Source organism: Chionomys nivalis, chromosome 17 (assembly GCF_950005125.1).
Source record: "Chionomys nivalis chromosome 17, mChiNiv1.1, whole genome shotgun sequence".
In the NCBI taxonomy this organism is placed as follows: Eukaryota; Metazoa; Chordata; class Mammalia; order Rodentia; family Cricetidae; genus Chionomys; species Chionomys nivalis.
The window spans coordinates 60,752,416-60,778,610 of NC_080102.1; the positions used below are offsets into that span (position 1 = coordinate 60,752,416).

Consider the following 26,195-nt stretch of genomic DNA (forward strand, 5'->3'; position numbering starts at 1 on the left):
GCGAACTACTTTATTAACGTATCGTGTTTTGCCAGTTGAGTTTGTAATGTTAAGTCGCTGGGAAGTTATAAAAAGCATTTAAAGACCTGGGCACATTCAAATATAAATGACTGGTTACCTAGCCAATCGCTCTGGTTAAAAATGAGATCCGGAGGGGCGGAGACTGCGTAGAACGCCCAAACGGATGCAGCCTCTTAGCAGGGCGGTAACACAGGCCAATAGTGGGAGGGAATAATTTCAAATGTCCAATCAAAGGGAGGCAAGGGCGGAGTCTACCAATGCCGAAAGCGAGGAGGCGGGATAAAAGGGAGAGCAGAAGGTAGGCTGGCGGATACGTGCGTTGACTTACTCCTTTCTGCTATTGACGCGGCCGAGGAAGCATCGCTGAGGGCTCCCATTTCCCTGCCGTCATGTCTAAGTCAGAGGTGAGCTGTGCGCGCTCTGCCGCTTCGTTTTCTTCCATACTTAATGAATGTGGTGGGATGCGACCTGTCTTTGTCGTTGGCGCCGTCTCTCGGTGTTTGATCGCTCGTTACCGAGGCCTACTCACAAAAGTGTAGGTCGCCATTTTGTCCTCGTAATCGCCATGAGGCTGCCGTCCGCTAGTCACTAGTTTTCGTATGCCGTGCTTGTAGCAGAGTCCATAGATCTTGAGGGTTGTGGCTCTTTTTTCCTCCTCTTTCTTTTGGCTTTGTCTAATTGCCATTAAGTGTTAACGGCCCCATGTCTTTTGTTGCGCGTGCGTACAGAGTAGGGACGCATGCGCTGCCTGCTGGTTCTCCAGCACCTCCTGGCTCAGGGAGGAGCACGTGGTCCTGCGCAGTGATGGAGAACAATAAAAAAGTGCCGCCTGGGTTGGTGCGTGGAGTCGATTCATTCGCCCAAGTTGCAACCCCTTCACTACCCGCTCCCCTTTCCTCACTTTAGTCTCCCAAGGAGCCGGAACAGCTGCGGAAGCTCTTCATCGGAGGGCTGAGCTTCGAAACAACCGACGAGAGTCTGAGGAGCCATTTTGAGCAATGGGGAACACTCACGGACTGCGTGGTAAGAATAAAAGGAAGGGAAGGCAGAGCTGATTTAACTTTAATGTTTAATCTTGCTGCATTTTCTAGATGCTTTGTTAATTACCTAATTAATGGTATAGTTTAAAAAACTTTAGTTTGGGGCCTTTGTATATGCGTCTAGATGAAGTTTTATGCAGGCTATTCACAGTAGGAATGGCATCAGGTCCCGAGATCAGGCGGTATGTTGATTGTTGTTTGAATTAACTCCAAATCAGGTCATGAGAGATCCAAACACCAAACGATCCAGGGGCTTTGGGTTTGTTACGTACGCCACTGTGGAGGAAGTGGATGCCGCTATGAATGCAAGGCCCCATAAGGTGGATGGAAGAGTTGTGGAACCTAAGAGAGCTGTGTCAAGAGAGGTGAGGTTTACATTTCAAATCGGAACTGTATACCTCAAAGCAGGGAGATTTTCCCCCTCTGGGTTGCTGGGATTAAAGGCGTGGGCCACCACAGCTGCCAGTCATTTGGAGATTTGCCTCTGCTGATGGCTTAAGGCCGTTGGAGTGTTCTAAGTGGCTGAAGTAGTTTTTCTTCCCTCTTAGGATTCTCAGAGACCAGGTGCCCACTTAACCGTGAAAAAGATCTTTGTTGGTGGTATTAAAGAAGACACGGAAGAACATCACCTGAGAGATTATTTTGAGCAGTATGGGAAAATTGAAGTGATTGAAATCATGACTGACAGAGGCAGTGGGAAAAAGAGAGGTTTTGCTTTTGTCACCTTTGATGACCATGACTCTGTGGACAAGATTGTTAGTAAGTGTCAAATTAGATCTTTCTAATAATTGGGGAATTTGACTGTATTTTGAGCCCTGAATATTTTTCCTCTATTAAAGTTCAGAAATACCATACTGTGAACGGGCACAACTGTGAAGTAAGAAAAGCCCTATCCAAGCAGGAGATGGCTAGTGCTTCGTCCAGCCAAAGAGGTATGTAGTTGCTTAGTTAAATTTACAGATGCTAATTGAGTTGCAAGTTGGCTTAATGTGGTGATATAAACGTCTCTTAAGGTCGAAGTGGTTCTGGAAACTTTGGTGGTGGTCGTGGAGGCGGTTTTGGCGGCAATGACAATTTTGGTCGAGGGGGAAACTTCAGTGGTCGTGGTATGTATTTGAATATTTTTAATCCCCATACGTGCACACAGGTTTTCTCTGTAGCCCAGGCTGATCATGAACTCCCAGATACACCTGCCTCTGCCTCCTGGGTGCTGGGATTAAAGGCGTGCGTCGCCCTAATTGTTTTTAATTTCTTAATTGTTTTGGAGTACGGAGTAGTTTAAGGGTTTGGTTTCTTTCAGGTGGCTTCGGTGGCAGCCGTGGTGGTGGTGGATATGGTGGCAGTGGGGATGGCTATAATGGATTTGGTAATGATGGTAAGTTTCTTGAGGATTCTGTAAGTAAAATTTTTTGGCAAGCTATACCTTTAGTCTAGGCTAGTAGAGACTAAACCTAGTGCATGACAAAGTTCAACCAGCCCCATAATGTGCATGCTGTGAGCAGGCCGTTACACTTGCGTAGGTTTTTATTGTTAAATACTTTTGTCTTATTGAGAAGGCTTGTATTCTTGTAGGTGGTTATGGAGGAGGCGGCCCTGGTTACTCTGGAGGAAGCAGAGGCTATGGAAGTGGTGGACAGGGTTATGGAAACCAGGGCAGTGGCTATGGCGGGAGTGGCAGCTATGACAGCTATAACAACGGAGGAGGCGGAGGCGGCTTTGGCGGTGGTAGTGGTAGGTATCCAGTGCTGCAGGTACTTGGTGTGATAGCTAGATTAGCCTTAGAGTTTAGACCCGTGTTGGACTTGAGCGCTCTTAAAGCATTGTAGGAACACTGCATGACACGTTAAAGTAGGCTTGCTGTGCTACCTCCTCCTGGCTTTAAGCTGGGGCCGCCTCCCCAAAAATAAGTAGGTGGATGAGTGGTTAGTGGTGTCTTTAATTTAAAATAATTAGATTAACACCATAGTTGGATTTAGCATCTCAATCCCTTTGGGACTTCAGGAACTTAGTTGATATATCCAAGAAATCTCTGCATTGGCTATGAATACATGAAGGCCTTCAAGTCTAATGTGATGTAAGTACCACTAAGAAAATCTGTTTGCCATTAGTTAGGTTCCTTTAAATACTGGATTATTAACTGAATGCCTTACTCAGAATGAACTGTTGAGGGTTTGGAGTTAGCAGTGTTGGAAGAAGGAAGGCATAATATTTCAGGACTCTAAATAGAAATGGCTCTCTCCTTGGGTCATCAATGAAGACCTTCTTCTCGTTTCCAGGAAGCAATTTCGGAGGTGGTGGAAGCTACAATGATTTTGGCAATTACAACAATCAGTCTTCAAATTTTGGACCAATGAAAGGAGGAAACTTTGGAGGCAGAAGCTCTGGCCCTTATGGTGGTGGAGGCCAGTACTTCGCTAAACCACGAAATCAAGGTATAGTATAAATGATACGGCAACAGATGGGTAATTAAATTTGCCCTTCCTATCAACCAGGAGAAATCCTGTAAACCTTATTGGATCTTTTATTACCAGATCTTTACTGAGTTCATCTATGCTGTTAGTGCAAAATCATTGCTATTGCAACAATATTGTTTTTACACTTCCAGGTGGCTATGGTGGTTCCAGCAGCAGCAGCAGCTATGGCAGTGGCAGGAGGTTCTAATTACAGCCAGGTAAGTGCCTATTTTGTGTGTGTTGACTTAATTTTATTGAGCCCAGTAGCCTAATGTAGCTGTGCAGTGCAAATAGTTAACATTATAATTGGCAGTAAAATGGTGGATGTTAAGTTAATATACAGTTCAGCGGAATTTGTGGGAAACAACTTGCTCTATTGGATTGTAGCCTTAAGTCTTAATGTGTTTTAGATTAACAACTTTATTCCATATTGTTCAACAGGAAACAAAGCTTAGCAGGAGAGGAGAGCCAGAGAAGTGACAGGGAAGCTACAGGTTACAACAGATTTGTGAACTCAGCCAAGCACAGTGGTGGCAGGGCCTAGCTGCTACAAAGAAGACATGTTTTAGACAATACTCATGTGTATGGGCAAACAAACTCGAGGACTGTATTTGTGACTAATTGTATAACAGGTTATTTTAGTTTCTGTTCTGTGGAAAGTGTAAAGCATTCCAACAAAGGGTTTTACTGTAGACCTCTTCTCACCCATGCTGTTGATTGCTAAATGTAATAGTCTGATCATGACACTGAATAAATGTCTTTTTTTTTCTTTTTTTTTTTCTTTTTTTTTTTTTTTTTCTTTTTTAAATGTGCTGTGTAAAGTTAGTCTACTCTGAAGCCATCTTGGTAAACTTCCCCAACAGTGTGAAGTTAGAATTCCTTTCAGGGTGGTGCCAAATTCTATTTGGAATTTATTTATGATTGCTTGGGTGTGGAAGCCATTGTCTTCAAAAACCTTGGTGTGGTTAAACTGCCAGTTATTGTGACTTTGAGTTTCACCATTAAAAGGATCATCATCCAAGCAACGTTACAATTTGGTTATAAAATGGTTATTGGCACACCCTATGCAATATCAAAATTGAATAATGGTATCAGATAAAATAACAGATGGGAATGAAGCTTGTGTATCATCCGTTATCATGTGTAATCAATAAACGAATTTAATTCTCTTGAATGGAATGACAACTGTATGGATTTGAGACTGGCAGAGATTTGGACTTTCCCTACCCACAATACCCCTGGTAAATGTTGATTGTTTGTTATCACAGTGCAAGTTCAAAGCTCTGCCAGAGTAGAAACCAATTGCTGGTTAAGGCCACAGATTAGAAGTGTTGGGGCATCTTAAAACTGATTATAGTAAGGGCTATTAACTGCCTTAAGAGCAGGCTATATATAGTGAAGGAAAACTGCAGTTCAATTGGGTTGTGGGTGGGTGTGCCTCAAGGTCTTCTATGGGTAATTTTAGTTACTTAAATTTGAATTAGAAATACATAATTGGTGTTATTTCTGTGTATTTTTGTATTAACAGCAGTTTTCCTTCACACTGTTATCCTGAAATGTTTTCTATTTGTATAGAAAATGAATTCAAAACAGTTATTGCCCAAAAATTGTTATTTGTGCATAGATTATTTCAAGCTTACCATTTGGTGCCCTTTTAAGTGCCATTGTACCTGGCAGCATAGATGATTTGTTTGCCATAGGACTTGTATATTCCATCTCATGGTGTATTATTTGGGGGGGGGAGGGGGTGGGTGGGGGTGGGGAGCATGGGTGGTAGTTCCATGATACTGGTTGAGTTTGCAATAGCAGGTGGAACCTTAACTATTGAGGGAGTTTGCAGATACCTCAGGAATCGTGACAATGCCTTTAAAGATCCAGGAGATGTTCAGCTACTAGGAACTGCTAGCAAGTATAGCGCGAATGGCTTCGAGCTCAGAAAATCTACAGCTGAGAGTAGACACTTGTGGTATGTGGAGTACAGATAAGCCAGGGGCAGGCCACGGCACCTCCATGAAAGCTAGGAGGGAGTGAAGTTTGAGTGATCATCGCAAGGAAGGAGGCAGACGAGAGTAAGGCACACACCTGACTCTTAGGACTAGCAGGCAGAACCAGAAGGAAAGGTTTTATTGCTATGCTGGTAGGTAAGAACAGATTTTACTTACATCCATATAGTTGTAAAAGTCCAATTTTCTGTTGGATTTTTCTTAATGTATTGAGCCAAACTAGTCCAGTTAAGCTGCACTTGGTTTTTCTGGAGATGAATTGTTTTAATTAATGCCCATATTACTCCTACTTGGAGGAAATGAACACATTTATTTCTCTTGTGAATACATTTTGGCCCTTTAATTTTATTTAACCTTCCTTTGACCCATTTTCTTAAAGCAATGGCTCAAAGTAATATTAGACACCTTTTCCCCAAAATGGTGGGAGGATGGGTGGATCATTAAGGGGAGGGGGTGGGGAATAGCTTAAGGATGGGAATCGGCCTCACAAAAACTAGTTCTAAAGTTTGTTTACTTTTCTAGGAAGGAATCTGCTACAAGGTTTAACCACTGTTGTAAAATTTTTAGAAAGACTTCAAGTTCCTACGTAAAAGGTAGGTTTTTATGGTTGGTGATTTACTACCTAAAACTTAAGTCAAGCTGCAGTTAAAAACCAAGAGATACCTGGTTACTTTGGCTGGCAGTTATTAGACCAACAGAGTATCGACTGGGGGTGGGTAGATGAGTGGAATCCAGCACTGTTGTGTTGAGCTACATAACCTCTCCTCCTTTACAGGAACAGCCTTTACTCTGGGCCGCTGTGCTTCATTTTCACTGCCGTGCAGTTGGGACTTTAACTATGCTGCTAATCATTCAGTTTTGTGAATGCCTCTGGTTTTTAAATAAACAGCAGTTAATTACCTTGGTACTGTTTTTTGTTTCCCTGTGGCATTTATGGTGGGTTGCTTGATCTGTATTCTATGCAAATTCCAAATAAGCTTGAATTTTTAGCAGGACAAGTCTGAATCATTTCTAACTCAGGTTTCTTTGGCCCTTAAGTTACATTTTGGATGCATGTGTATTGATGCATTGTGAGTTCATGTATGAGGGAGTAGACTGGTCACCAAATGTCCCTGAGAACCTAGAAGAACAAATTGACCCATCTCTGCTTGGGTGGGGTAAGGGAGTTCTGTTGTGAAGAACTCAAAGCATGAAGGGAAATGCAGAGATAATAGTTGTGCTCAGTGGTAGATATAGAAGTTGATGTGCAGCCAGAGATCCATATAGGATTTTGGTTTTTCTTGGGGGGGGCACTTCTGGAGACTGTCCTTGGCTGGCCTTAGTCATACTCACAGATAATTACATGTAGATGCATGTAGAGATTTATGGCAGTCCTTTACCTCCTAGGACTGGGAGCATAATATGCTTGGGCCACTATTCTCATTCATATACTGCTTTTTGTGAGCTTCCGTAGGAAGTATTGCTAGGCCAAAAGTTGACACAAAAATCCCAGATTAGAAACACATTAAGGTCTACAAGCACGAAGGTTTCTGTATCCTTCATCACTTGGGTCTCATTCTCTGTTTTTCCTCTTAGGATAGAGGCAGTAAATGAACAGGCTACGGCTAAAATCCTCCAAGTATAATCCCAATAATGTGATTGGGAAAACAGCCAAAGAAATTGTGCTTTTAGATTTGATAGGCATACATCTGCCTGCCTCTACCTTTCTAGTGCTGGGATTAAAGGTGTGCCACTAGTGCCCAGCTTTGTTTAAGACAATATCTTTGCCTGGCCTAGAGTCTCCCCCTGCCTTTATCCTGAGAGCACAGTTTTTCCAAAAGAAAGACAAAGTGGATCTTGAGCTGGAGTTGTGTAGCACGCCAGCAGCTTGTAAGGTCGAAGAAGATTGGGAGCTCAAGGTCATTTTCCACAAAACAGGTGTTCGTGGGACCTTGCCCATGTTAGAATTAACCCTGTACAGTTCCCAGCACTCCAATTCTGCTGACCTCCATAAGTTTCTGCATGAATACAATGCATGCATTCAATCATACACAATGTTTTAAAAAGGTGGGGTGGGCTGGGTATGGTACACAATCTCAGCACTTTGGAGACAGGCAAATTGAACTTAGAGTTGGTAGCTGTCCTGGTCTACATAATGAGACCCTGTTTCAAATGTAGAAGGGTGGAAATGAGCCCCTGGCATGAGTTGGATAGCTCTTGTTTCCACCAAGCATTACCTCATCACTTGCCTAGCATTCTGGAGGCTCAGTGCACAGCCTTTACACAGAAGATGCAGCCCTGTTTGATAGCTCTTGTCATTTGTAAATTGGAGGCCACCAAGGACTGAGTTCCTCAAAACATCCATGGCGTCTGGTTGGAGGCGTGAATGGGGGTGGATAGATTGTCTCGTGGCTCATGCCCACATTCTGTGCTTCAAATGAGCTCAGGATTCCTTAATAGCTCTGGCGGCCTCAAGGAAGACACAATGGAAACCTTATCTCCACACAGCTCTTTTATGGACCAAAGCTTAGACAAGAGGTAGAGGCATGGTGGGACCTGGGAAGCCAACACTCCCTGGCTTCCAAGTAAACCTCACCAAACATACCTTGGAACATCCAAATGCTAAGGTTACACCTGCCCTCTTGGTCTGGAGAACTCTTCCTGGTCCTGAGGTTGGGAAATACCTAGGGGAGGGCCTAGCACCATTGTTGTCTTCTCTAGGCCCACTCAGTCTGAAGTCTCTGTCTTTGTCCCACGGGGTACCAGAAAGATGGCCCCATCAGCAGCCTGTTGGAGTACATATTCCTCCGGTGAATAGCTGTTGCCAGATTCATCCCGAAGATGCTGGAAAATGTCGTGGTACAGCTCTGCCAGCTGTTGCCGCATGACCTCCAGAGTACGGTCGGCTTCTCCTCGTGCTCTAAGAAGCCGCTCTCTCTCGCTGCCCAGCCGCTCCAGCTCCCGCTCTAACTGCACAATGGTTTCCAGTTTTCTCTTGCGACAGTTCTGGGCTGCCACCTTGTTCTTGCCCCGCCGTCGAATGTCCCGTACTAGAGCCAGCTGGCTCTCCGTTAACGGATACTGTGCCAACAATTCATTAAAGTCATCTACAGGCAAGTTAACGATCTTGTCCGTAGGGAAGGGAATCTTCATGGCCAGTGCCCGCCGCTCATCCCGACTCCCCGCCTCCCCCCTGACAGTAGGCTTAGCCCGCACAGGGCCAGAGGATGACTCTAAGGCCAAGGGTATCTCCGTGGGTGGCAAAGTATAGTTTGGGTGGGCCAAGGAGCTGGGCATATGGGAGTAAGGGTACTCCACTGGGTACATGTCCACATACTCATTCCTCCGTCTGCCAGCCTCTGCGCCCTCTAGCTCAAGAGATTCTGCATCACTGTAGTTGAGGGATAATCCCGAGTCAGATTCTGGGTCTTCTTGAGGCTTGGGTGGCCCCACTGGCAGCCCAATGTCTAGAAGAGCTAAGGGGTCTGGGAGGGGCTCGTTCAGCAGGCCTGAAAGAGTGAGGGGCTTTGACACTGGGATAGCCATGTTGCCATATGAGTATGGGAGGTCTGGGACAGGGGGAGTGGATGTTGGGAGCTCGTAAGGTGGTGGGGGTAGGGAGAAGCCTGTATCTGGGTGAACTGAACAGGGGCAGTATGTTGGAGGTGGCAGTGGTCCAGAGTATGGGGTGGGTACTTGGGGCTCAAAGGATGGCTCACTTGGAACATTTAGACCCTGCAAAGAAAGATACAAAAAAGGTTAGAAAATGAACTGAGATGATGGGTGATGGTAGTGGTCGTGCACACCGTTAATCCCAGCACTCAGGCAGAGGCAGGTCAATCTTCCAAATCCCAGGATACCCTGGTCTACAAAGCAAGTTCCAGGACAGCTTTGCTGGCATGGAGGCACAGGCTTAGAAAACCACCATTTGAGATGTGGAAACAGGAGGGTCAGGAGTTAAGGTCAGTCTTGGCTACATAGCAAGTACAAGACCAGGCTGGGCTGTGTGAAGACCCCGTTTCAAAAAAATTAAGAGTGGGGCTGAAGGGCTGGCTAATTGGTTAAGAGCAGTAGCTTCTCCGCAAGAGGTGGCAGCTTATACCCGTCTATAACTCCATTTTCAGGAGATCCAACACCTTCACACAGACACACATGCATGCAAAACAAATGCATATGAAATAAAAATAAATAAAATCAAGAGGTCCTAATCCAAGCACTCAGAGGGCAGGAGCAGGTGTAGCTCTTTAGTTCAAGGCCATCCTGGTATATATATACAGCAAACTCCAGGGCTACCTAGTGAGTCCCTGTCTGGGAAAAAGAAGCGAGGCATGGTGGCACACATCTTTAATCTCAGTACTTAGAGAGGCAGAGGCAGCCAGCTCTCGAGTTCAGGGCCATGCTGCTCTACAGAATGAGTTCCTGGACAGTAAGGGTTACACAGAGAAACCCAGTCTCAGGAAAAAGAAAAAGAAAAAAGAAAAAGTAGGGAGGGTGAGGAGGAAGAGCAGTTTCAGCAGGAATAAAAGTCTCTGTGGTGAGACCTCAGAAGAGACCTCTGCGTGTTACAGAGCCTCCTCACTGGGCCAAAAAGCTCCTGGTCCTTTACTCTCTTCAGAAAGTTGAAACCATTGTTATCCAGGATGTACCCTCAGAACCCTTTTCTGCTGTGGTTATCTAGGGTCAAAGGGTCAAGTTCAGGGCCGCACCATTCTCTGGGTGACCAGCAGAGGGAGCTGGTGTGTGGGAGGAGGGTCTAGGGCAGATTCTGAGGACACCAGGCCGGAGGTGGGGGCAGGCACAGAGCCCAGGTTGGGGTTAGCCCTCTGTCCAGGCCCAGGTGCAGTGAGAAGAACACATGTTACAAACAAGGCCCCCAGCTTATGGAGGAGAGCTATCCCCAAGCCCAGCTGAGGACAAAGGCGTCGTTGTTAGACCAACAGACATCCCTTTGTCCAGCATTCAGGAGAGGACCCCAGCATAGTCTGAGTCCCCTTTCTGAGGCCCTTTAACTAAAGTTCTGCTACCTGGAGGAAAAGAGCTCGTTGCTAAGGGTGAGGGGTGATAGCGAGGGAAGACAGGCAGTGCTGGAAGAGAGGCAGATCAGACGAGAAGAAAATAGAGAGGGGGGCAGAGAAGAGGGCGGCGTAGAAGGGTGAACAGTGCCGCTGGGCATGAGCCCACACCCCCAGCCAGATCCTTCCCTTCACACCCCACCCCATGTTCCTCATTGTCCCCCTCTACTCTCTGTTTCTGCACTGCCTGCCCCATCCTCACCTGCAGCTCAGTAATGGACATGATCTCTTGCCAAGTCAATTCCATCTCACCCAGCTCCCCAACAGGCAGCTGTGACAACCTGTTCCTGTTCTGCTGGGGAGGACACGGGGGCATCCTACTGTGCCAGCTGCTGGCCCTGGTTCCCCCAAAGTTCAAAGAGCTCCAGCAACCTGTGTGGAAGGAAGAAAGAGTTAGAGCTGCTTCTGCCAGATCAAAAGTTTGTTCTAGCCGGGCGGTGGTGGCGCATGCCTTTAATCCCAGCACTTGGGAGGCAGAGGCAGGTGGATCTCTGTGAGTTCGAGACCAGCCTGGTCTACAGAGCTAGTTCCAGGACAGGCTCCAAAACCACAGAGAAACCCTGTCTCGAAAAACCAAAAAAAAAAAAAAAAAAAAAAAAAAAAGAATAAAAGTTTGTTCTATCCCTGTGCAGAATTTCCGAAAGAAAGCAGCAATGTCAGTAGTCCACTCCTGCAGGCCCATCAGCCATCCCACAAACTGCAAAGTGTTTTTTGTTTTTTTTTTTTCTGAGACAGAGTTTCTCTGTGAAACAGTCCTGACTCTACTGGAATTCACTTTGTAGTGAATCCTAGCCTCGAACTCACAGCCTCCCGAGTGCTGGGATTAAAGGCAGCGCTACCACCACCCAACTGTAAAGTTCTTTTCTGTGGCATACTCTCCACCTCACCTGCTCTGGCCAGAGCCCTCTGGGTACACAGTAGGCATCTTTACTTTTTCTCAGACATGATGCCTTCTCTTACTCCCTAGAAACGGTGTTCTTGTTCAGAGATAAAGATCCAGTCTTCTGAGGTTTTGAGACTGAGGTTTAGTTCTCCATTCTGGACGAAAACATCAAGAGTCACCCATGCCTTCCTTTTGGGTCTTCAGTTTTGTTGTTTGAAACAGGGTCTCACTATGTAACCCTGGCTGTCCTGGAACTCGCTCTGTAGTCCAGGCTGGCCTCCAATTCACAGAGACCCACCTGTCTCTGCCTTCTGAGTGCTGGGAGTAGAAGAGTGAGGAACCATACCAAGCATTTCAGTCCTTTCCTTTCTTCCCAAGATGTGAGCAAGGCCTTGGGGATCCCCAAGGCCTGTGTTGTGGGAAGCACAGGCAGACAGCCCCTCCCCTTGTCTTAGATAGGCCCAGGCCTGCTGGTGATAGCAGCCCTGCCCTCTACTCCCATCCTTACTCTTGGCTCCCCTGCCTGGGCCAGATAAGAGGTTTATCAGCAGCAGGCAGCAGTGGGCAGCAGAGGCAGAGGAGGAATGGGCTCCAGGAGAAACTAGACCTCTACCCTGTATCCCAACCAGGTCATTTGACCATGCCCCACCCCTTATGACCGTGGTTCCTTTCTCTTCCAAGGTCAACACACAGCAAAGACTTAGCAAGCACTTGTCAAGAATTGTGTTGGCATTTTATAAGCACAGTATATCAAACTGGGCTTCACAAAGACCTTGCAAGAGGTAGGAGGCAGGCTCTGAGGCCTAAGCTGATAGGTGGCAGGTTAGAACCTGATCATATCCCTTGCTGCTTTCTAGGCCCCTTTAGTTCCCTAGATGCAAGCTGTCCACAACCCATACCTCTATGGGCAGTCTACCTCAGCAAGTTCCCATGGTATCTCAGACCCTTTTGGGCTCTCACGTACTGCCAATTCTTCAGTCCCTCTTCTTTTAATCTGGGCTCTAGCTTCAGTTCTGCTACAAAGCAGTAGTGTGGTAGTTGGGCAAGTCACCTTACTGCTCCTGGTCGGTTCTCCCAATTGTAAAGCCAGGGAGTCAGACAACTGGAAGAATTCCTTGCTGCTGGGGCAGTTCTCCTCCGACTCTTACCCTGGCTTTCATCATCTGCTCTTGGTCCACGCCTCTCTTCACCCCACCTCCATACTCCCCATTACCCATCTCTCTCTGAATCCATTCCTTCTGTGTCCAACAGTAGATTCCAAGTAGACTTGGCAAGGTTCTCCTGATCTCTCAGGGCACAGCATGTCCACGCATGCACATCCACACTACACACCGTATAAATAAAGAACAGAGGCTGGGGCTGGATGACTTCGAGTTGTATAATTTTACATCACCCGCCACAAGAATAAATAGCCCATTCCTGCTTTTCATTATAGAAACCCCTCTTGACCTACCACAAAATGTATAGAGGTACTACCAAGTGTCTTTTTCACAGCTGATCTGCCTGAGGCTCAGCCTCCACCCTCTTGCCAGAATGCCATCCTCAGAAATGGGAGTTGGTATAGGCACAGGCCTTTGACCAATGGGTAGAATGGGTGGGGTGTTTATGTCTGTCCAGGCCAGGATGCCATTTCAACACCGGAACTCCACCCTCCCCACCCAGGTTCTGGCGGAAATTGCCCAAAGACAGGGTGAATGAAGAAGGACTTTGGGGTGGGCAGGGACCACGACTATGGCCTCACAGTTCCTCACCCACTCTACCCCTCTGTCTCTCCTTTCTGCCTGGGTCTGAATCTGAGGAGCAACACAAAGATCTTGCCCCAGAAGGCAAGGTTCTCTACTCTCCAAGATGCATGACCCTGGACAAATTGTGTCACAGTGTCCAGGTAAATGAAGGCAGGACTAGAAAACTTGCTGCTATACGAGCGAAGCCGTAAACCTTACTGTGCAGCACATTCACCTGGGGTATGTGGAAACATTCCTGAAGGTCATCCAGGAATTGAATTCATGTGCAGACACCTAAGAACAAGCATTTCAACAAATGTCCATGACATTTTCACACAAAGGCCAATCTTGCCTCAAGAAACACAGAATTTGCAAGCGAGAACACAAAGTTAGAAGGGAACTGCAAATGCCCTATAGTCTCCACCTAACTGCAGACCCCAGACAAGGCTAGACTCCAGGGGGCACCTAGCTATCAGTCCTTTCCCACGAAGACCTGGAGGTGGCTCTCCTCTCTGTACTTGGGCTTCTTCTTCTTTTTTTTTGTTTTTTGTTTTTTTTCGAGACAGGGTTTCTCTGTAGCTTTGGTGCCCGTCCTGGAACTAGCTCTTGTAGACCAGGCTGGCCTCAAACTCCCAGAGATCTGCCTGCCTCTGCCTCCCGAGTGCTGGGATTAAAGGTGTGCACCACCACTGCCCAGTTGTACTTGAGCTTCTAAAACAGAGAGAGGGTAGAGGGGGCAGGAAGAGGCTGGAGGAAATCACTGGGCCATCACTTGCACCAGGCACAGGCCCTTTGGGTCTTGGAAGCCTGCCCTTCAGAGGACCAGCAAACTTGCAGCCACTAGGAGAGACCAGGAGTCAAACATGTTCAAATAGAACAGCAAAGAGGGTACTGAAAAGAGACAAGGAATGTGGGCTAGGCTTTAAGGGGCCCTTGTTTTTAGCAAAAGCAGCTCTTGTTTTACAGTTTAGCCCTCATCTTCAGGTCGTACAATAACTGAATCCACTGGGCTGGTTAATCTCTTTAGTCTTCAGCAGTGTGGGTCAGGTAGAATTTGAACCAACCTCAGAAACTAACCTCCATCCATCCTTCCCCTTTCATCCTGGTGGTCCTACCCACCTTCCTCTTTCTTCCCCCTCCTCTTTCCCTTCCTCCTGGCCTCTCTCCAGATCACTCCAGAATCTTGACTATGCCCAGCCATCACTCTACCACTAAGATACATCCCTAGAATTCTCCAGATCATGATCCCTAGGACTTCACAGAATATAAACTTTCTGATGAAGGATTCAGGATCATTTGGAGAAGGAGGGGGGGGAAGACATTTTACCTTTCACTGCTAGCCCCGGACTTTTCACTTCTTTGATAGGGAGCTTGCCCCAGGGTGCTTTATGGAGGCTTCTTATGTTACTCCTCCTCTCCTCATGACAACACAATGCAAGGATTGGAGAGATACGAGTAAAATTTGGTGTGTAAATTAGCAGGTAAGCAACCTAGTTACAAAGATTAGAGGATATTTCCCAAAAGGGAGAGGCACACAGGTGAAAGCGAGAAATCAATAGAATGAGGAGCGAAGAAAAAACCGATTTGAGCCAAGCAAGCTTAGTCCCCTGGACACGTACATGGCTCACATGATTCTGGGAACAAATTTCTGCTCTCCTGTGACTTTATCCCTAGAACTCAAACTCTGGCTCTTTAGAAGCAATGGATAAAGGCTGCATCCAGCAGATCTGGTAGCTCTGTCTCCCACAGCATCTCAACCTGCAGCTACAAACAGCCAAGACTTCCCACAGAAGCTTCTACACTCGGTTGGACACTCTCCTCTTGGCAGATCCAGCTTACCTCCACTGACCCAGGACTGGAGAGGAAGGGAAGCAACCAGCAAGAACTCAGCTCCTCTCAGGCAACCACCCCACCTCTGCTGTAGCAAGGCTTCTCAGAAGTTCACATATCCAATATCTACAGTTCCTATGTTTGCCGCAAATGCAAATCTCAGATGGCTGGAGCTACAGAATGCAGTGGGGAGGGGGACATGGTGGCACCATATTACTGAAGCCTACTAGCTCCCCTCGACAGACAACAGGCCAGAGGAAGAATTCCTTCTAGTTACTCCGCTGCTCCTCCAGGGTGCCTCGACCTAACCTCAACCTCCCACCTCAAGGATCCCAAACAGACAGAAAGCCATCCAAAGTTATCATCAGTTTCCTACACCAGCGCCAATCTAGGAAGATGTCTTAGGAACGTTCAGACAGAAAGTTAAGTGTTCCGCCTTGTATCTTCTCCACCTGCCCAGCCTCCCTCCTCAGATGCCACTGAGGGCTCCCTCCCCCTACTCGCCTTTCAGGCACCTGTGGCGGATTCCAAGCCGGGCAGGAGGGAGGTGAGGCTGCGGGTACTGTCCCTGGGAGGCTGGGTCAGAGCTGACACCTCCAGGGCGCTGAGCGCTGCCTCTGAGCGCCGCCAGGGGCCGAGCCCCGCCCCCGGGCCATGGCTGAGCAAGGAACACCGGTTAGCCCCGGTAGAAGCTGGTACACCGGCGGTCTCTCCGAAGCCCTCGGCCTGAGTTAGCAGTTCTTCCAGTTCTTCCCCCAACCCTTCCCTTTCCCCGTGGCCCTCCTCTCCTTCTGCCCCTCCTGGCCAAGAGAGGAAACTTGAGCCCGGTGTGGTTTCTGCCTGCACCCCGCCCCCCCCCCACCCTCGCCTCCGCCTCTCTAGGGCCACGGGGGCACCCGGGGCTCACAGACTCCCGGCTGTCTCCGACAGGTCTAGGACTGAGCGCTCCCTGTCCGGGCTGACTTCCCAGCCGATGGCTCCACTCACAAGTGACCCCTAAGTTTAATACAGTCATCAGTCTCCTCCTTTTCCCAGGTGGTGGCTCTTAATGACAGATAGGGAAACTGAGTAAGGCAGAGGGCAGCAGACAGTGAGGATCCAAGTGTCTGAGTCCAGTTTGCTTAGGGCAACAACCTTCACTTCTAGAAAGCCTGGGCTCTAAGAGAGTTATTTTGGGGATGAGGGACTGCTGGCTCCCTAGAGGGACCCTTTAATGTGCAGCCTGCCTCTCCCGAGCCGCAGATGCTCTCGGACAAAGGCTTCTTTTTCAGCCACATTTATTTATTTATTTAATGCCAATGTTTGTGGAGGTTTTGGGGGAGGGGTCCTTAGGCGGGAGGCTGTCCTGTTGGGTGATCATTAGTCTCCCTAAAAGGGATCCTTCTTTCTTCCAGTCCAGGACACATCAAATCCATCTCCAAATCCACAACAGCTTTGTCTCAGGCTTGTGTATCCTCCCCAAATTCTCTCGTCCTTCTGCCTCCAAGTCATAAGACAAGTAGTTCTCTCTAGAAGGAAAGTCTGCCTTCCTCCCAGGGTTAGTAGTTTTCAGCTGTTCTGTGATAGGGTCTTTGAGCTGGGGTAGCCAAGGCCAGCCCAAAACTGGCTTTGTGGACAAAATGGACTTTGCTCTCCTAATTGTTCTGCCTTCACGTCCAAAGTACTGGAATTATAGGCATGCTCGCTGTGCCCACTTCAGTGACTTTCGCTCAAAGGAACACGCCTTTTTGGTCTAACTTCAGTTCTGATTGGTGCAGTTTACACTTTTTATCAATCGTTTTCCTCGCTGATATTCAAGTTAATTTAGAAACATTTACAGAGCAGAAGTAAGCTGGTTGTTTGACAAAAGATCTATAACCCTAGTACTTAGGAGATGGAAGGAAGGAGATCAGCAGTTAAAGGCCACCCTTGGCTGCATGGGACCCTGTCTCTAAAAACACACACACACAATAATAATAAATAATTAGGGAACAGATGAGTGTACCTCAAGACAGTGCTATCTCCGCTCCTTCTGAAAGGATTGTGCTTGCTATTAGAATAATGAGACTATTCTGACCTGGAGCATCAGCAGCTGCTAGGAGCCCTTTAATTCTTTTCCTTTACAAACACCTCTTTTTTGGCCACTCCATTTCTCCCAAGAATCCTCCACAATCTGGCAACACAGTCAAGCAAGTCAGGAGGCAATGTTGTTCTCACAAGAGCCTCCCATCAAGTATGGCTGAGATTGTCCATGCCCAGTCAGACCCAAGGCTGAGGGATCTGCATTCCACCCTGACGGCGGGCATTCAGGCCTGTGGAACAGGAGGCAAACCGATGACTTCACTGCGTGCTGGATGTGGGCTCAGGAACTGGTATGGGACTGAATCTAGGTCACATACATGCATACTTATTTGAGTCCTCATAGGAAATAAGAGGTAGTGACGGTCAAATATGCAGTTGATTATATAATGATATTGGGTCACAGATAGTCTGTGAATGCAGGGTGGCATTTTAGATACCTCTATAGGCAACATAAACCTTAGCCTTCATTCATTCATTCATGAATATTTATTTTCTACTCCAGAAGCACAAATTGACCAACATGGTCCATGTTCTCACACAGATCTATAGCCAGTGGATACAATGGCACATGCCTAAAACCCAGCACTCGGGGGCAGGGGCAGGAGGACAGATTTCCAGGCCAACCTGGGCTACGTAGTAGTGGTCAGCATGTAACACGTAATGAAAGACTGTTTAAAGAAAAAACTGCTGGGTGTGGTGGCATGGGTTTATATGCCCAGCAGTCATGGAACAAAGGCAGAGAGGTGTTGCCAGTTTCCAGACCAGCCTGATCTATACAGTGAGTTCCAAGCCAGCCAGGACTACATAGCAAGACCCTGTCTCAAACACAAAACAAAAAGTCTATATGAAGCACTACAGAATAAATAAATTCTCTCTGGTAAAATTTAGGGAAGGCTTTCCCAGTGGGTCTGGGCTGTGGAGAAAGGGGAAGAGTGTCTGGCAAAGTTGTGGGTGCAGTGAGGCGTAACATACAGATACTTGGAGCTTTCTGGGGTGGGCATCAGGTGACAATCAGACGAGAAGCCTGAAGACCCTAGGGGCTGGGGAGTTACCTGGTGGGAAGACCCTAGGGGCTGGGGGGTTACCTGGTGGGAAGACCCTAGGGGCTGGGGGGTTACCTGGTGGGAAGACCCTAGGGGCTGGGGGGTTACCTGGTGGGAAGCATTTTCCTAGGTCCTGGAGTCTGGGATAAGGAAGCCTGTGAACTTTCACTGAAGGGCAAGGCACTCTGAGAATCAAATTTGGGAAGGTGAGTCAGGGGGTTGTGGTGGCGCACACCTTTAATCCTAGCACTTAGGAGGCAGAGGCAGGTGGATCTCTGTGAGTTTGAGGCTAACCTAATCTACAGAGTGAGTTCCAGGACAGCCAAGAATGTTTCACAGAGAAACCCTGTCTCGAAAAACCAACCAACCAACCAAACAAACAAACAAAAACAAAAACAAAAAATACTTGGGAGGGTATATTCTCTCCTGCAGGCAGTAGGGACTCCTAGAAATATCTGTTTGTTGCAGTGTGGCCAGCTATAATGAGCTAAGTGAGCCTCCACTGAGCACTAGCCTCCACTTCATTTCACACCCTCTCTAGACAGAGCCTTGTTCTGTGGTTTCTGGGTTGTGTTACGTCTCCAGGTCACCCCAGGAAGCCCTCTCCTCTCAGATTGCTTGGTCCACAATCAGTGTCCTGCCTGCTACACCAAGTCTCTTTTGCCTGACTCACAATCTGCAGGTGTTGGGGAGTGCCACCTGAGTGGACTGCATAGACTCACAATCTGCAGGTGTTGGGGAGTGCCACCTGAGTGGACTGCATAGACTTCTCTAAGTAAGAATAACGAAGATTCTCCTGTCGTGCCTGGCAGTGATGATGTATGATTTTAATCCTGCATTCAGGAGGCAGCAGCAGGAGGATCTCCGTGAGTTAGAGACCAGCCTTGTTTACAGAGTGAGTTCCAGGTCAGCCATGGCTACTTGGAGAAACCCTATTTTGAAAAACAAAACAAGGGGGCTGGAGAGATGGCTCAATGGTCAAGAGCTGGCTGCCTTTCCAGATAATCAGGGTTCAATTCCTAGCACTCAAATGGTAGCTCACAACTATCTGTAACTCCAGCTCCAGGGGCTCTGACATTCTCATACCAATGTACATAGACTTAAATAAGTTATTTAAAAAAGAAAAAAAAAAAGATTTTCCTGTCTCCAAAATTCTTCCACTTCAACAAAGGAAGCAGAGACAGAATACACAGAATAGTGGCTGTATAACTGTACCATGTTCCTATTTTTCACTTTTGTTGTTCACACACCCCTAAATGGTTAACTTGTCACTCCTGGCCAACCCACCCCCACTACGTATGTGCACACCACCATCAGCATCAGGTCAAGCCACAAGCAATGTTGCCAAACACACCACCGGCTTATGCAACCAGTTTCCCGAGAAGGGTGAGCAGGGCGGGGTGGGTAGAGGTGGAACCAGGGGAGGGCCATGGGTCCCACAGGGAACTGGCTGCCTCGCCAGGCTTGCCTACTGGTGTGACCGCAGTGGCCCCAGAGGGCGGGGATAGGACTGGCCTTTTATCAGTGCCCGGCAGCATTGCACCCGCTACCCCCTGGCTTCCTCTCTCAACAGACGGAAAGGGGAGGCAGCCACAGGGGGCCAAGGGGAGGACTGGGTGTTATCCTAAACAGCAGAGATGGGCGGTTGCCCCGGATGGGGGAGGTGGTGGAGGACGCCTGAGACCAGGGAATACTGCAGCTCCCCTCGCTAAAGTCGGGAGTGGGGGTAGTATAAACTAAAGCTACATAGTGCAGTCCGATATCCAGAGCCATGACTCATTTTCCTTGTGTTCCAGTTGGAACGGCGATAGGATTTTCCCATATTTTAGAGAGTTCTCAGGACTGACTCTGGAGGAGGAAGGGGGCTACTCTGAGGCTAAAAGAAACGGAAGCTTCGCAGGGATCTGAGCGGGACTCCTGTTTCCCCGGATTCTGGAATCTAAGGGCTGTGTCTTGTTGGCAGAGCCTAGAGTTAGAATATCCCAGAAAAAACTAACCCTAGGAGAGGCTGAAGAGATGGCTCAGCAGTTAAGTACTGGCTGCTCTTTCAGAGGACCCAGGTTCTATTCCCAGCATCCATTAGAGCTCACAACTGTCTGTAACTCCAGTTGCAGGGGATCAAACCCATCACACAAACATATGTGCAATCAAAACAGCAATATTCACAAAATAAAAGTAAGTCATTTAAAAAAATAGTTGTTGGAGCTTGATTCTAACTAAACCTAGGAGAAATAGAGTGCCTAGTGTAATGAGGATCAAGTTTTCTTTTCTTTTTGTTTTCTTTCTTTATTTAAAAAAAAAATATTTATTTATTATGTATCCAATATTCTGTCTGTATGTATGCCTGCAGGCCAGAAGAGGGCACCAGACCCCATCTCAGATGGTTTTGAGCCACCATGTAGTTGCTGGGAATTGAACTCAGGACCTCTGGAAGAACAGGCAGTGCTCTTAACCGCTGAGCCATCTCTCCAGCCCTTGTTTTTTTTTTTTTTCTTCTTTTCCCCCCTTAATTTTCTAGACAGGGTTTCTCTGTGTAGCCCTGACTGACCTGGAACTCACTCTGTAACCTAAGCTGGCCTTACCTGCCTCAGCTGCCTGGGTGGTAGGACTGCAGACTTCAGTCCCCACACCCAGCGGAGGACATCTTAATTTTTTTTTTCTTTCTCTTTGCTTTTCTCCTAGGATCTTGAGTCTTACTACCTATGTTTCAGTCCTGGCTTTTAGTATTGACTGCATGGCCCTGGGTAACACAACTTTTCTGAGCCTCACTTCCATACCTGAAAAAATGCAGATGATGTCATTAAAGTCTACTTTAGACTGAGTGGTGGTGGCACATACCTTTGATCCCAGCACTTAGGAGGCAGGCAGATCTCTGCGTTCGAGGCCAACCTGGTCTACAGAATGATTTCCAGGACTGGCTCAATAGCTACTGAGAAACTCTGTGTTGAAAAACCAAAATGAATGAACGAACAAACAAACAAACAGTTTATTACTATTAGGAAATGAATGCTTAGCTGTCAGGAGGCCATATCCTTTTGGGGCTTCAGGAATTTAGAACACTCTATCTGGAGGTCACATTGGTGAAGAACTGTCGGGACAGCTGAAGTTAAGAGGTGGCCTGATTCTGGATGAAACACAGATACAGCGTTGGCAGCTAGACTTCCAGGAACTAGCCTCAGGCCATGGCTCTTCCATACCAGCACTTTTGGGAGGGGCTCATGCTAGCCACAGAGTGGGCACAGGGCCGGTGTTATGGGCTTCAGTCACCTTCCAGGAACCCCAGAGCTACCATATCCCACTGCTGTAGTCCTCTGCAGGGGGTGGGACTGCCTAGGGAGAGCCACCCTCAGGAAGGATGACTGGATGCCAAGTTATTTACTTATTCCTCTCAGAGGCATCCTGCATCCCAGCCTCCCATTTTTGCCCCTACTGCTTCTCTAACCCAGAATGCCCTCCTTGCCTTTGAGCCTCAGCTTACCTCCCAGCAGTGTGAACCTGGGCAGATATTTTAACTTCCCTGAGTTTCAGTTTCTCCTTGTGAACTTCCGTCACAGGATGTGTGGGATCAGATGAGACAATGTAAATTGTTTATTACTGGAAATTCTAGTAATGTTGGTCCCCTAATCTACTCTCCAAAGCCCATGTCAAGTGCCAGTTCCACAACACATTTTCTGACTGCTTCAGTATATATATTCATCTGTCATTCTGAAAGTTCAAGGTCTGCTTAGACTATAGTTTGGGTGTAAGGCTAGCCTGGGCAGAACTTGTCTTAAAATAAACAGTAAAAAGAGGGCTTGGGAGTGACTCAGTGGCAGCATGCTTGCCTAGTACTACCACACACACACACGCACACACACGCAAATGCATGTACACACACACCCATACACATGCACACACACATGCACACGCACGTGTGCGCGCGCACACACATTTTGTTTGGTTTTTCAGATTTTGTTTTTGTTTTTGAGACAGGGTTTCTTTGTATAACTGCTCTGGATCTCCTGAAACTCACTCTGTGAACCAGGCTGGCCTCAAACTCACAGAGATCCTTCTGTCTCTGCCTCCCAAGTGCTGGGATTAAAGGCGTGCACCACCACAACCCACAACACACACATTATGTTAAATTCAGTGATTCACTATGTGAAATACTTTAAAAGATTTGTTTATTTATTTATTATTTATTGGTTTTTCAAGACAGGGTTTCTCTGTAGCTTTTGGAGCCTGTAAATTAGCTCTTGTAGACCAGGCTGACCTCGAACTCACAGAGATCTACCTGCCTCTGCCTCCCGAGTGCTGGGATTAAAGGTGTGCACCACCACTGCCCGGTCTAAAAGATTTATTTATTTAAAAGATTTTCTTGTGTATGTGTGAGGTCTCTGTGTGGGTGTGTTCAGGTGTGTGGCAGAGAGGTCTGATCTCCTGGAGCTAGAGTCATAGGCAGTTTGTGAGCAACTTGATGATGGTTCTGGGACTCCAGCTAGGGTTTGGGGGTAGTTTTTTATTTTCTCTTTTTCGAGACAGGGTTCCTCTGTGTATCCTGGAGCTTGCTCTGTAGTCCAGATCTCTGGACTGTCTCTGCCTATAGAATGCTGGGATTAAAGGTGTGAACTACTACATCAACTTTCTTTCCTTTCTTTTTTCTTTTTATTAAGATTTTTTACATATACAGTGTCCTGTATATATAATTATATGTATGGTGTATATATAACACTGTAATTACATATACAGTGTTCTGCCTGTCTGTATACTTGCAGGCCAGAGGGGGGTACCAGATGTCATTATGGATGGTTGTGAGCTACCATGTGGTTGCTGGGAATTGAACTGAGGACCTCTGGAACAGCAAACAATGCTCCTAACCTCTGAGCCATCTCTCCAGCCCCAACATTGACTTTCAAGTTAGAGTCTTTCACACTTAACTTCTGAGTGATCTCTCCAGGCCCCATAAACTTTCCTTTAAGTGGAGGTTGGGAGACCAGTAAGATGGTTCAGCAGGTTAAGGCACCAGAGGAATCTTCCTTTTTTGTGGTCTTGAGTTTCATAATAGCCCTGTGTTGAAGAGACAACTACCACAACTCAGAGAAAATGTACAAAGTCCTCAGGTCAGGGTTAGCGAGATGGCTCAGCCCAGTAAGGAGGCTGCTGCCAGGAAACCGTCCTCCCACCTTCACATGCTCGCCATGGCGCTGGAGTGGTACATATCACACACACACAAGCAAGGAAATACATATTTTTTTATTTTATTTTTTAAGATTTATTTATTAATTATGTATACAGCACCTGCCTGCATGTATCCCTGCAGGCCAGAAGAGGGCACCAGATCTCATTATGGATGGTTGTGAGCCACCATGTGGTTGCTGGGAACTGAACACAGCACCTCTGGAAGAACAATCACTGCTCTTAACCTCTGAGCCATCTCTCAGCCCCAGTAAATATTTTTTTTAAGAAGAAAGATGCTAACTATACTAACTTCTCAAAGCCAGCTTCTTTGGCAGCGAAGCTTGCTGGAGCCCAAGGCTCAGATGGCCTCACTCATTGTGGAAGGTGCATGCCCACATCTCCATGGCAGTAGCTGGAGCTGTCCACTCCCTTGGCATTACTGGTGATTACTGTGCTGCTCCCTATTTTGCCATGACTTTGGGATCAGTCCATGATGGCCATCTCCAGAGGCAGAGCAAGCGCAGGTGAAATTTGACTATGTAGAGCCCCATCCAGGTGACTGTGTAGTTCAGACATTGCTAATTACTTTTTTGAGTCTCCATTGTGAGAAAAAAAAATCTCTCACTGTCTCTTGGAACACAAGAAATAGACCTCTTCCACCCTCAGGGTGGACAGAAGTACACTGATTTGTAGCTGGAGTTTTCTTTGGGCAGTCAGCTCCCAAATAACTACACAGAGAGTTATTATTAATTATGAAAGCTTACCTTAGTTTAGGCTTATTCCAAAGGCTTTTTTTTTTTTTTTTTTTTGCTTTCATGACAGGGTTTCTCTGTAGCTTTGGAGCCTGTTCTGGAACTCACTATGTAGACCAGGCTGGCCTCAAACTCACAGAGATCCACCTGCCTCTGCCTCCCAAGTGCTAGGATTAAGGTGTGCACCACCACCACCCAACTTGTTCAGTCCTTTATTGAACCAATCACAGCAATATATCTTTTTTTTTTTTTTGGTTTTTCGAGACAGGGTTTCTCTGTGGCTTTGGAGCCTGTCCTGGAACTAGCTCTGTAGACCAGGCTGGTCTCGAACTCACAGAGATCCACCTGCCTCTGCCTCCCAAGTGCTGGGATTAAAGGCGTGCGCCACCATCGCCCAGCCTACAGCAATATATCTTTACACTATATAAATATCTCACTTAGAAATTCTATTTTAGTATTTTAGTCCAATTTGGGTCAATTAATTCATCTTGGAAGAATTCACTTATGTTGACCTAACTTAAAAGAGCATGATGTATAAGCCGTATGGTTGATTTACATGTTTCTACATAAAACTCAGAGTGTGAGTGTCCTGGACATTCTAGTGTCTAATTATAATAGGTGGCTACTTCAGAAGGCAAATACGGTAATTAGAAGGTTGCTTGGTGAACAGGTAGAATTTGCTCTAATTTTCATGAGTAATAGACCTGCATCTGTTACTTTAGTAAAGATATCAGACATTCATTCATGTTGGCCACGCAGGGAGCCTTTTCCCCAAAACATCACTGGAAAAGTAGATGAAGGTGGGGAAGCCTCTTTGAAGACCGTGCCTCCCCTTTCTATGAAGACTAGGCCCAGTTCAGTTGATTGGGTTACAGTTCTTGTCAAGTTTAATGTAATTGCTTCTGTTTATATCCTCGTCAGTCATGTTAATGTAATTGATTTTGTTAGAGCTTGGTTGCATTTAGGCTCCAGCTATTTTCCTTTAAGAGATTAGGTTGCTAGGGCTGCAGATACATTGGCAGAATTATGCTTTCCTGGAACCATGTTAGATCACCTTCCACATCCACAAACGGCCGACCTCAGTCCATCCAGAGCACTCTGCATGAAAATGTCCTCAGGGAGCATTTTCTGACTCTGTTGTTTGTATTGTGTATTTCCTGACTGTACTGCTCTGACTCTGAGATGAAGCACTATGGTCTTTTTGTCTTTCCCATCTCTGACAACCCTTTCTGCCCACAGAGGTCATAATCACCACCTTACGACCGCCTGCTGTGTAGTCCAGCTGTTCAAGAGGCTGGCAGAAAAACTGGAAATTAGAAACTTGTCTGGGCAATATAGCAAACCTCATAGCAAAATAATAATAGCCTCTATAAAATAGGAGAAAATACTTGCAGTTCACATGTCAGGCAAAGATTCAGTATCTAAAATATGGAATACATAAATATCTCCTATAAGTTTCTGGTCTTGCTGGTGCATGCTTACAACCTCAGCACAGGAGAGATAAAGATCTCTGTGAGTTCAAGGTCAATCCTGTTTCAAAACAAACTAAAAAAAGGTTAATACCAATACTCAGGAGGCAGAAGGAGGCAAATCTCTGTTAGTCCAAGGCCAGCATGGTCTACAAAGTGAGTTCCAGGACAGCCAGGGATGTTACACAGAGAAAGCCAGTCTCAAAAAAAAAAAAAAAAAAAATACAACATAACCTAAAAATGGGCTAAAGACTTGTACAGATATTTCTTCTGGAAGATATGCAGATAGACAACAAGAATGCAGACAAGATGCTAAAGCATTTATCATGTGGGAAATGAGAGACCACTTCATCCCCCATGAGGATGGGCGCACAAAATGCAGAAACAAACAACAAAAACTCAGAGACAAGTGTTGGTGAAGATGTGGAGAAACCAGGAAACCTCACGTAACTTCTCCTACGGGATGTAAAATGGTCAACCTTGAACTACATATTGTACTTTCAGCTCTTGGGAGACTGAGACAGAAGGATTTCTCTCTCTCTCTTTCTCTCTCTGTCTCTGTCATCAAACTCAGGGCACCACACATGTTAGACAAGGATTCTATCATCTGAACTGTACTCCCTGTTAAGGCAGGCGGACTTTGTGAGTTCGAGGCCAACTTGGTCTACAAGAGCTAGTTCCAGGAGAGGCTCCAAAGCTACAGAGAAA

At 46.7% G+C, this 26,195-nt stretch overlaps 2 protein-coding genes across 7 annotated transcripts; one reads left to right on the forward strand and one right to left on the reverse strand.

The window, feature by feature from the left end:
- The first annotated feature begins 269 nt into the window (after positions 1–269).
- On the forward strand, positions 270–6,421 carry Hnrnpa1 (heterogeneous nuclear ribonucleoprotein A1). Of its 4 annotated transcripts, XR_009058481.1 has the most exons (12): positions 270–425; positions 928–1,044; positions 1,280–1,426; positions 1,610–1,820; positions 1,901–1,993; positions 2,075–2,167; positions 2,362–2,436; positions 2,634–2,792; positions 3,338–3,493; positions 3,667–3,732; positions 6,040–6,110; positions 6,293–6,421. XR_009058481.1 is itself a non-coding variant. In XM_057792351.1 (11 exons), the coding sequence occupies exons 1-10, from the start codon at positions 411–413 to the stop codon at positions 3,720–3,722; spliced, it is 1,122 nt and encodes a 373-aa protein (XP_057648334.1). In that variant the 5' UTR covers positions 270–410; the 3' UTR covers positions 3,723–3,732; positions 3,956–5,216. The 4 variants fall into 4 exon arrangements, 3 of the variants coding, with proteins under 3 accessions (XP_057648334.1, XP_057648336.1, XP_057648337.1); XM_057792351.1 differs by lacking the exons at positions 6,040–6,110; positions 6,293–6,421 and adding an exon at positions 3,956–5,216; XM_057792353.1 differs by lacking the exons at positions 6,040–6,110; positions 6,293–6,421 and adding an exon at positions 4,337–5,216.
- A 1,584-nt stretch (positions 6,422–8,005) lies between these two features.
- On the reverse strand, positions 8,006–15,753 carry Nfe2 (nuclear factor, erythroid 2). Of its 3 annotated transcripts, none has more exons than XM_057792397.1 (3): positions 15,521–15,753; positions 10,771–10,940; positions 8,006–9,231 (listed from the first exon to the last, which is right to left on the reverse strand). In XM_057792397.1, exons 2-3 carry the CDS (start codon positions 10,882–10,884, stop codon positions 8,224–8,226), a joined length of 1,122 nt encoding a protein of 373 aa, XP_057648380.1. In that variant the 5' UTR covers positions 10,885–10,940; positions 15,521–15,753; the 3' UTR covers positions 8,006–8,223. The 3 variants fall into 3 exon arrangements, with proteins under 3 accessions (XP_057648380.1, XP_057648382.1, XP_057648381.1); XM_057792399.1 differs by having other exon boundaries at positions 15,510–15,674; XM_057792398.1 differs by lacking the exon at positions 15,521–15,753 and adding an exon at positions 11,456–11,548.
- Positions 15,754–26,195: the final 10,442 nt, after the last annotated feature.

Bases quoted from the DNA above. Each gene is read 5' to 3' on its own strand.
- Hnrnpa1 (XM_057792351.1), top strand. The intron at 2,437-2,633 runs GTAAGTTTCTTG...GTATTCTTGTAG, and splicing joins TAATGGATTTGGTAATGATG to GTGGTTATGGAGGAGGCGGC. The intron at 3,494-3,666 runs GTATAGTATAAA...TTACACTTCCAG, and splicing joins CGCTAAACCACGAAATCAAG to GTGGCTATGGTGGTTCCAGC.
- Nfe2 (XM_057792397.1), bottom strand. From the start codon at position 10,884: ATGCCCCCGTGTCCTCCCCAGCAGAACAGGAACAGGTTGTCACAGCTG. The intron at 9,232-10,770 runs GTGAGGATGGGG...CTTTCTTTGCAG, and splicing joins TGTCCATTACTGAGCTGCAG to GGTCTAAATGTTCCAAGTGA.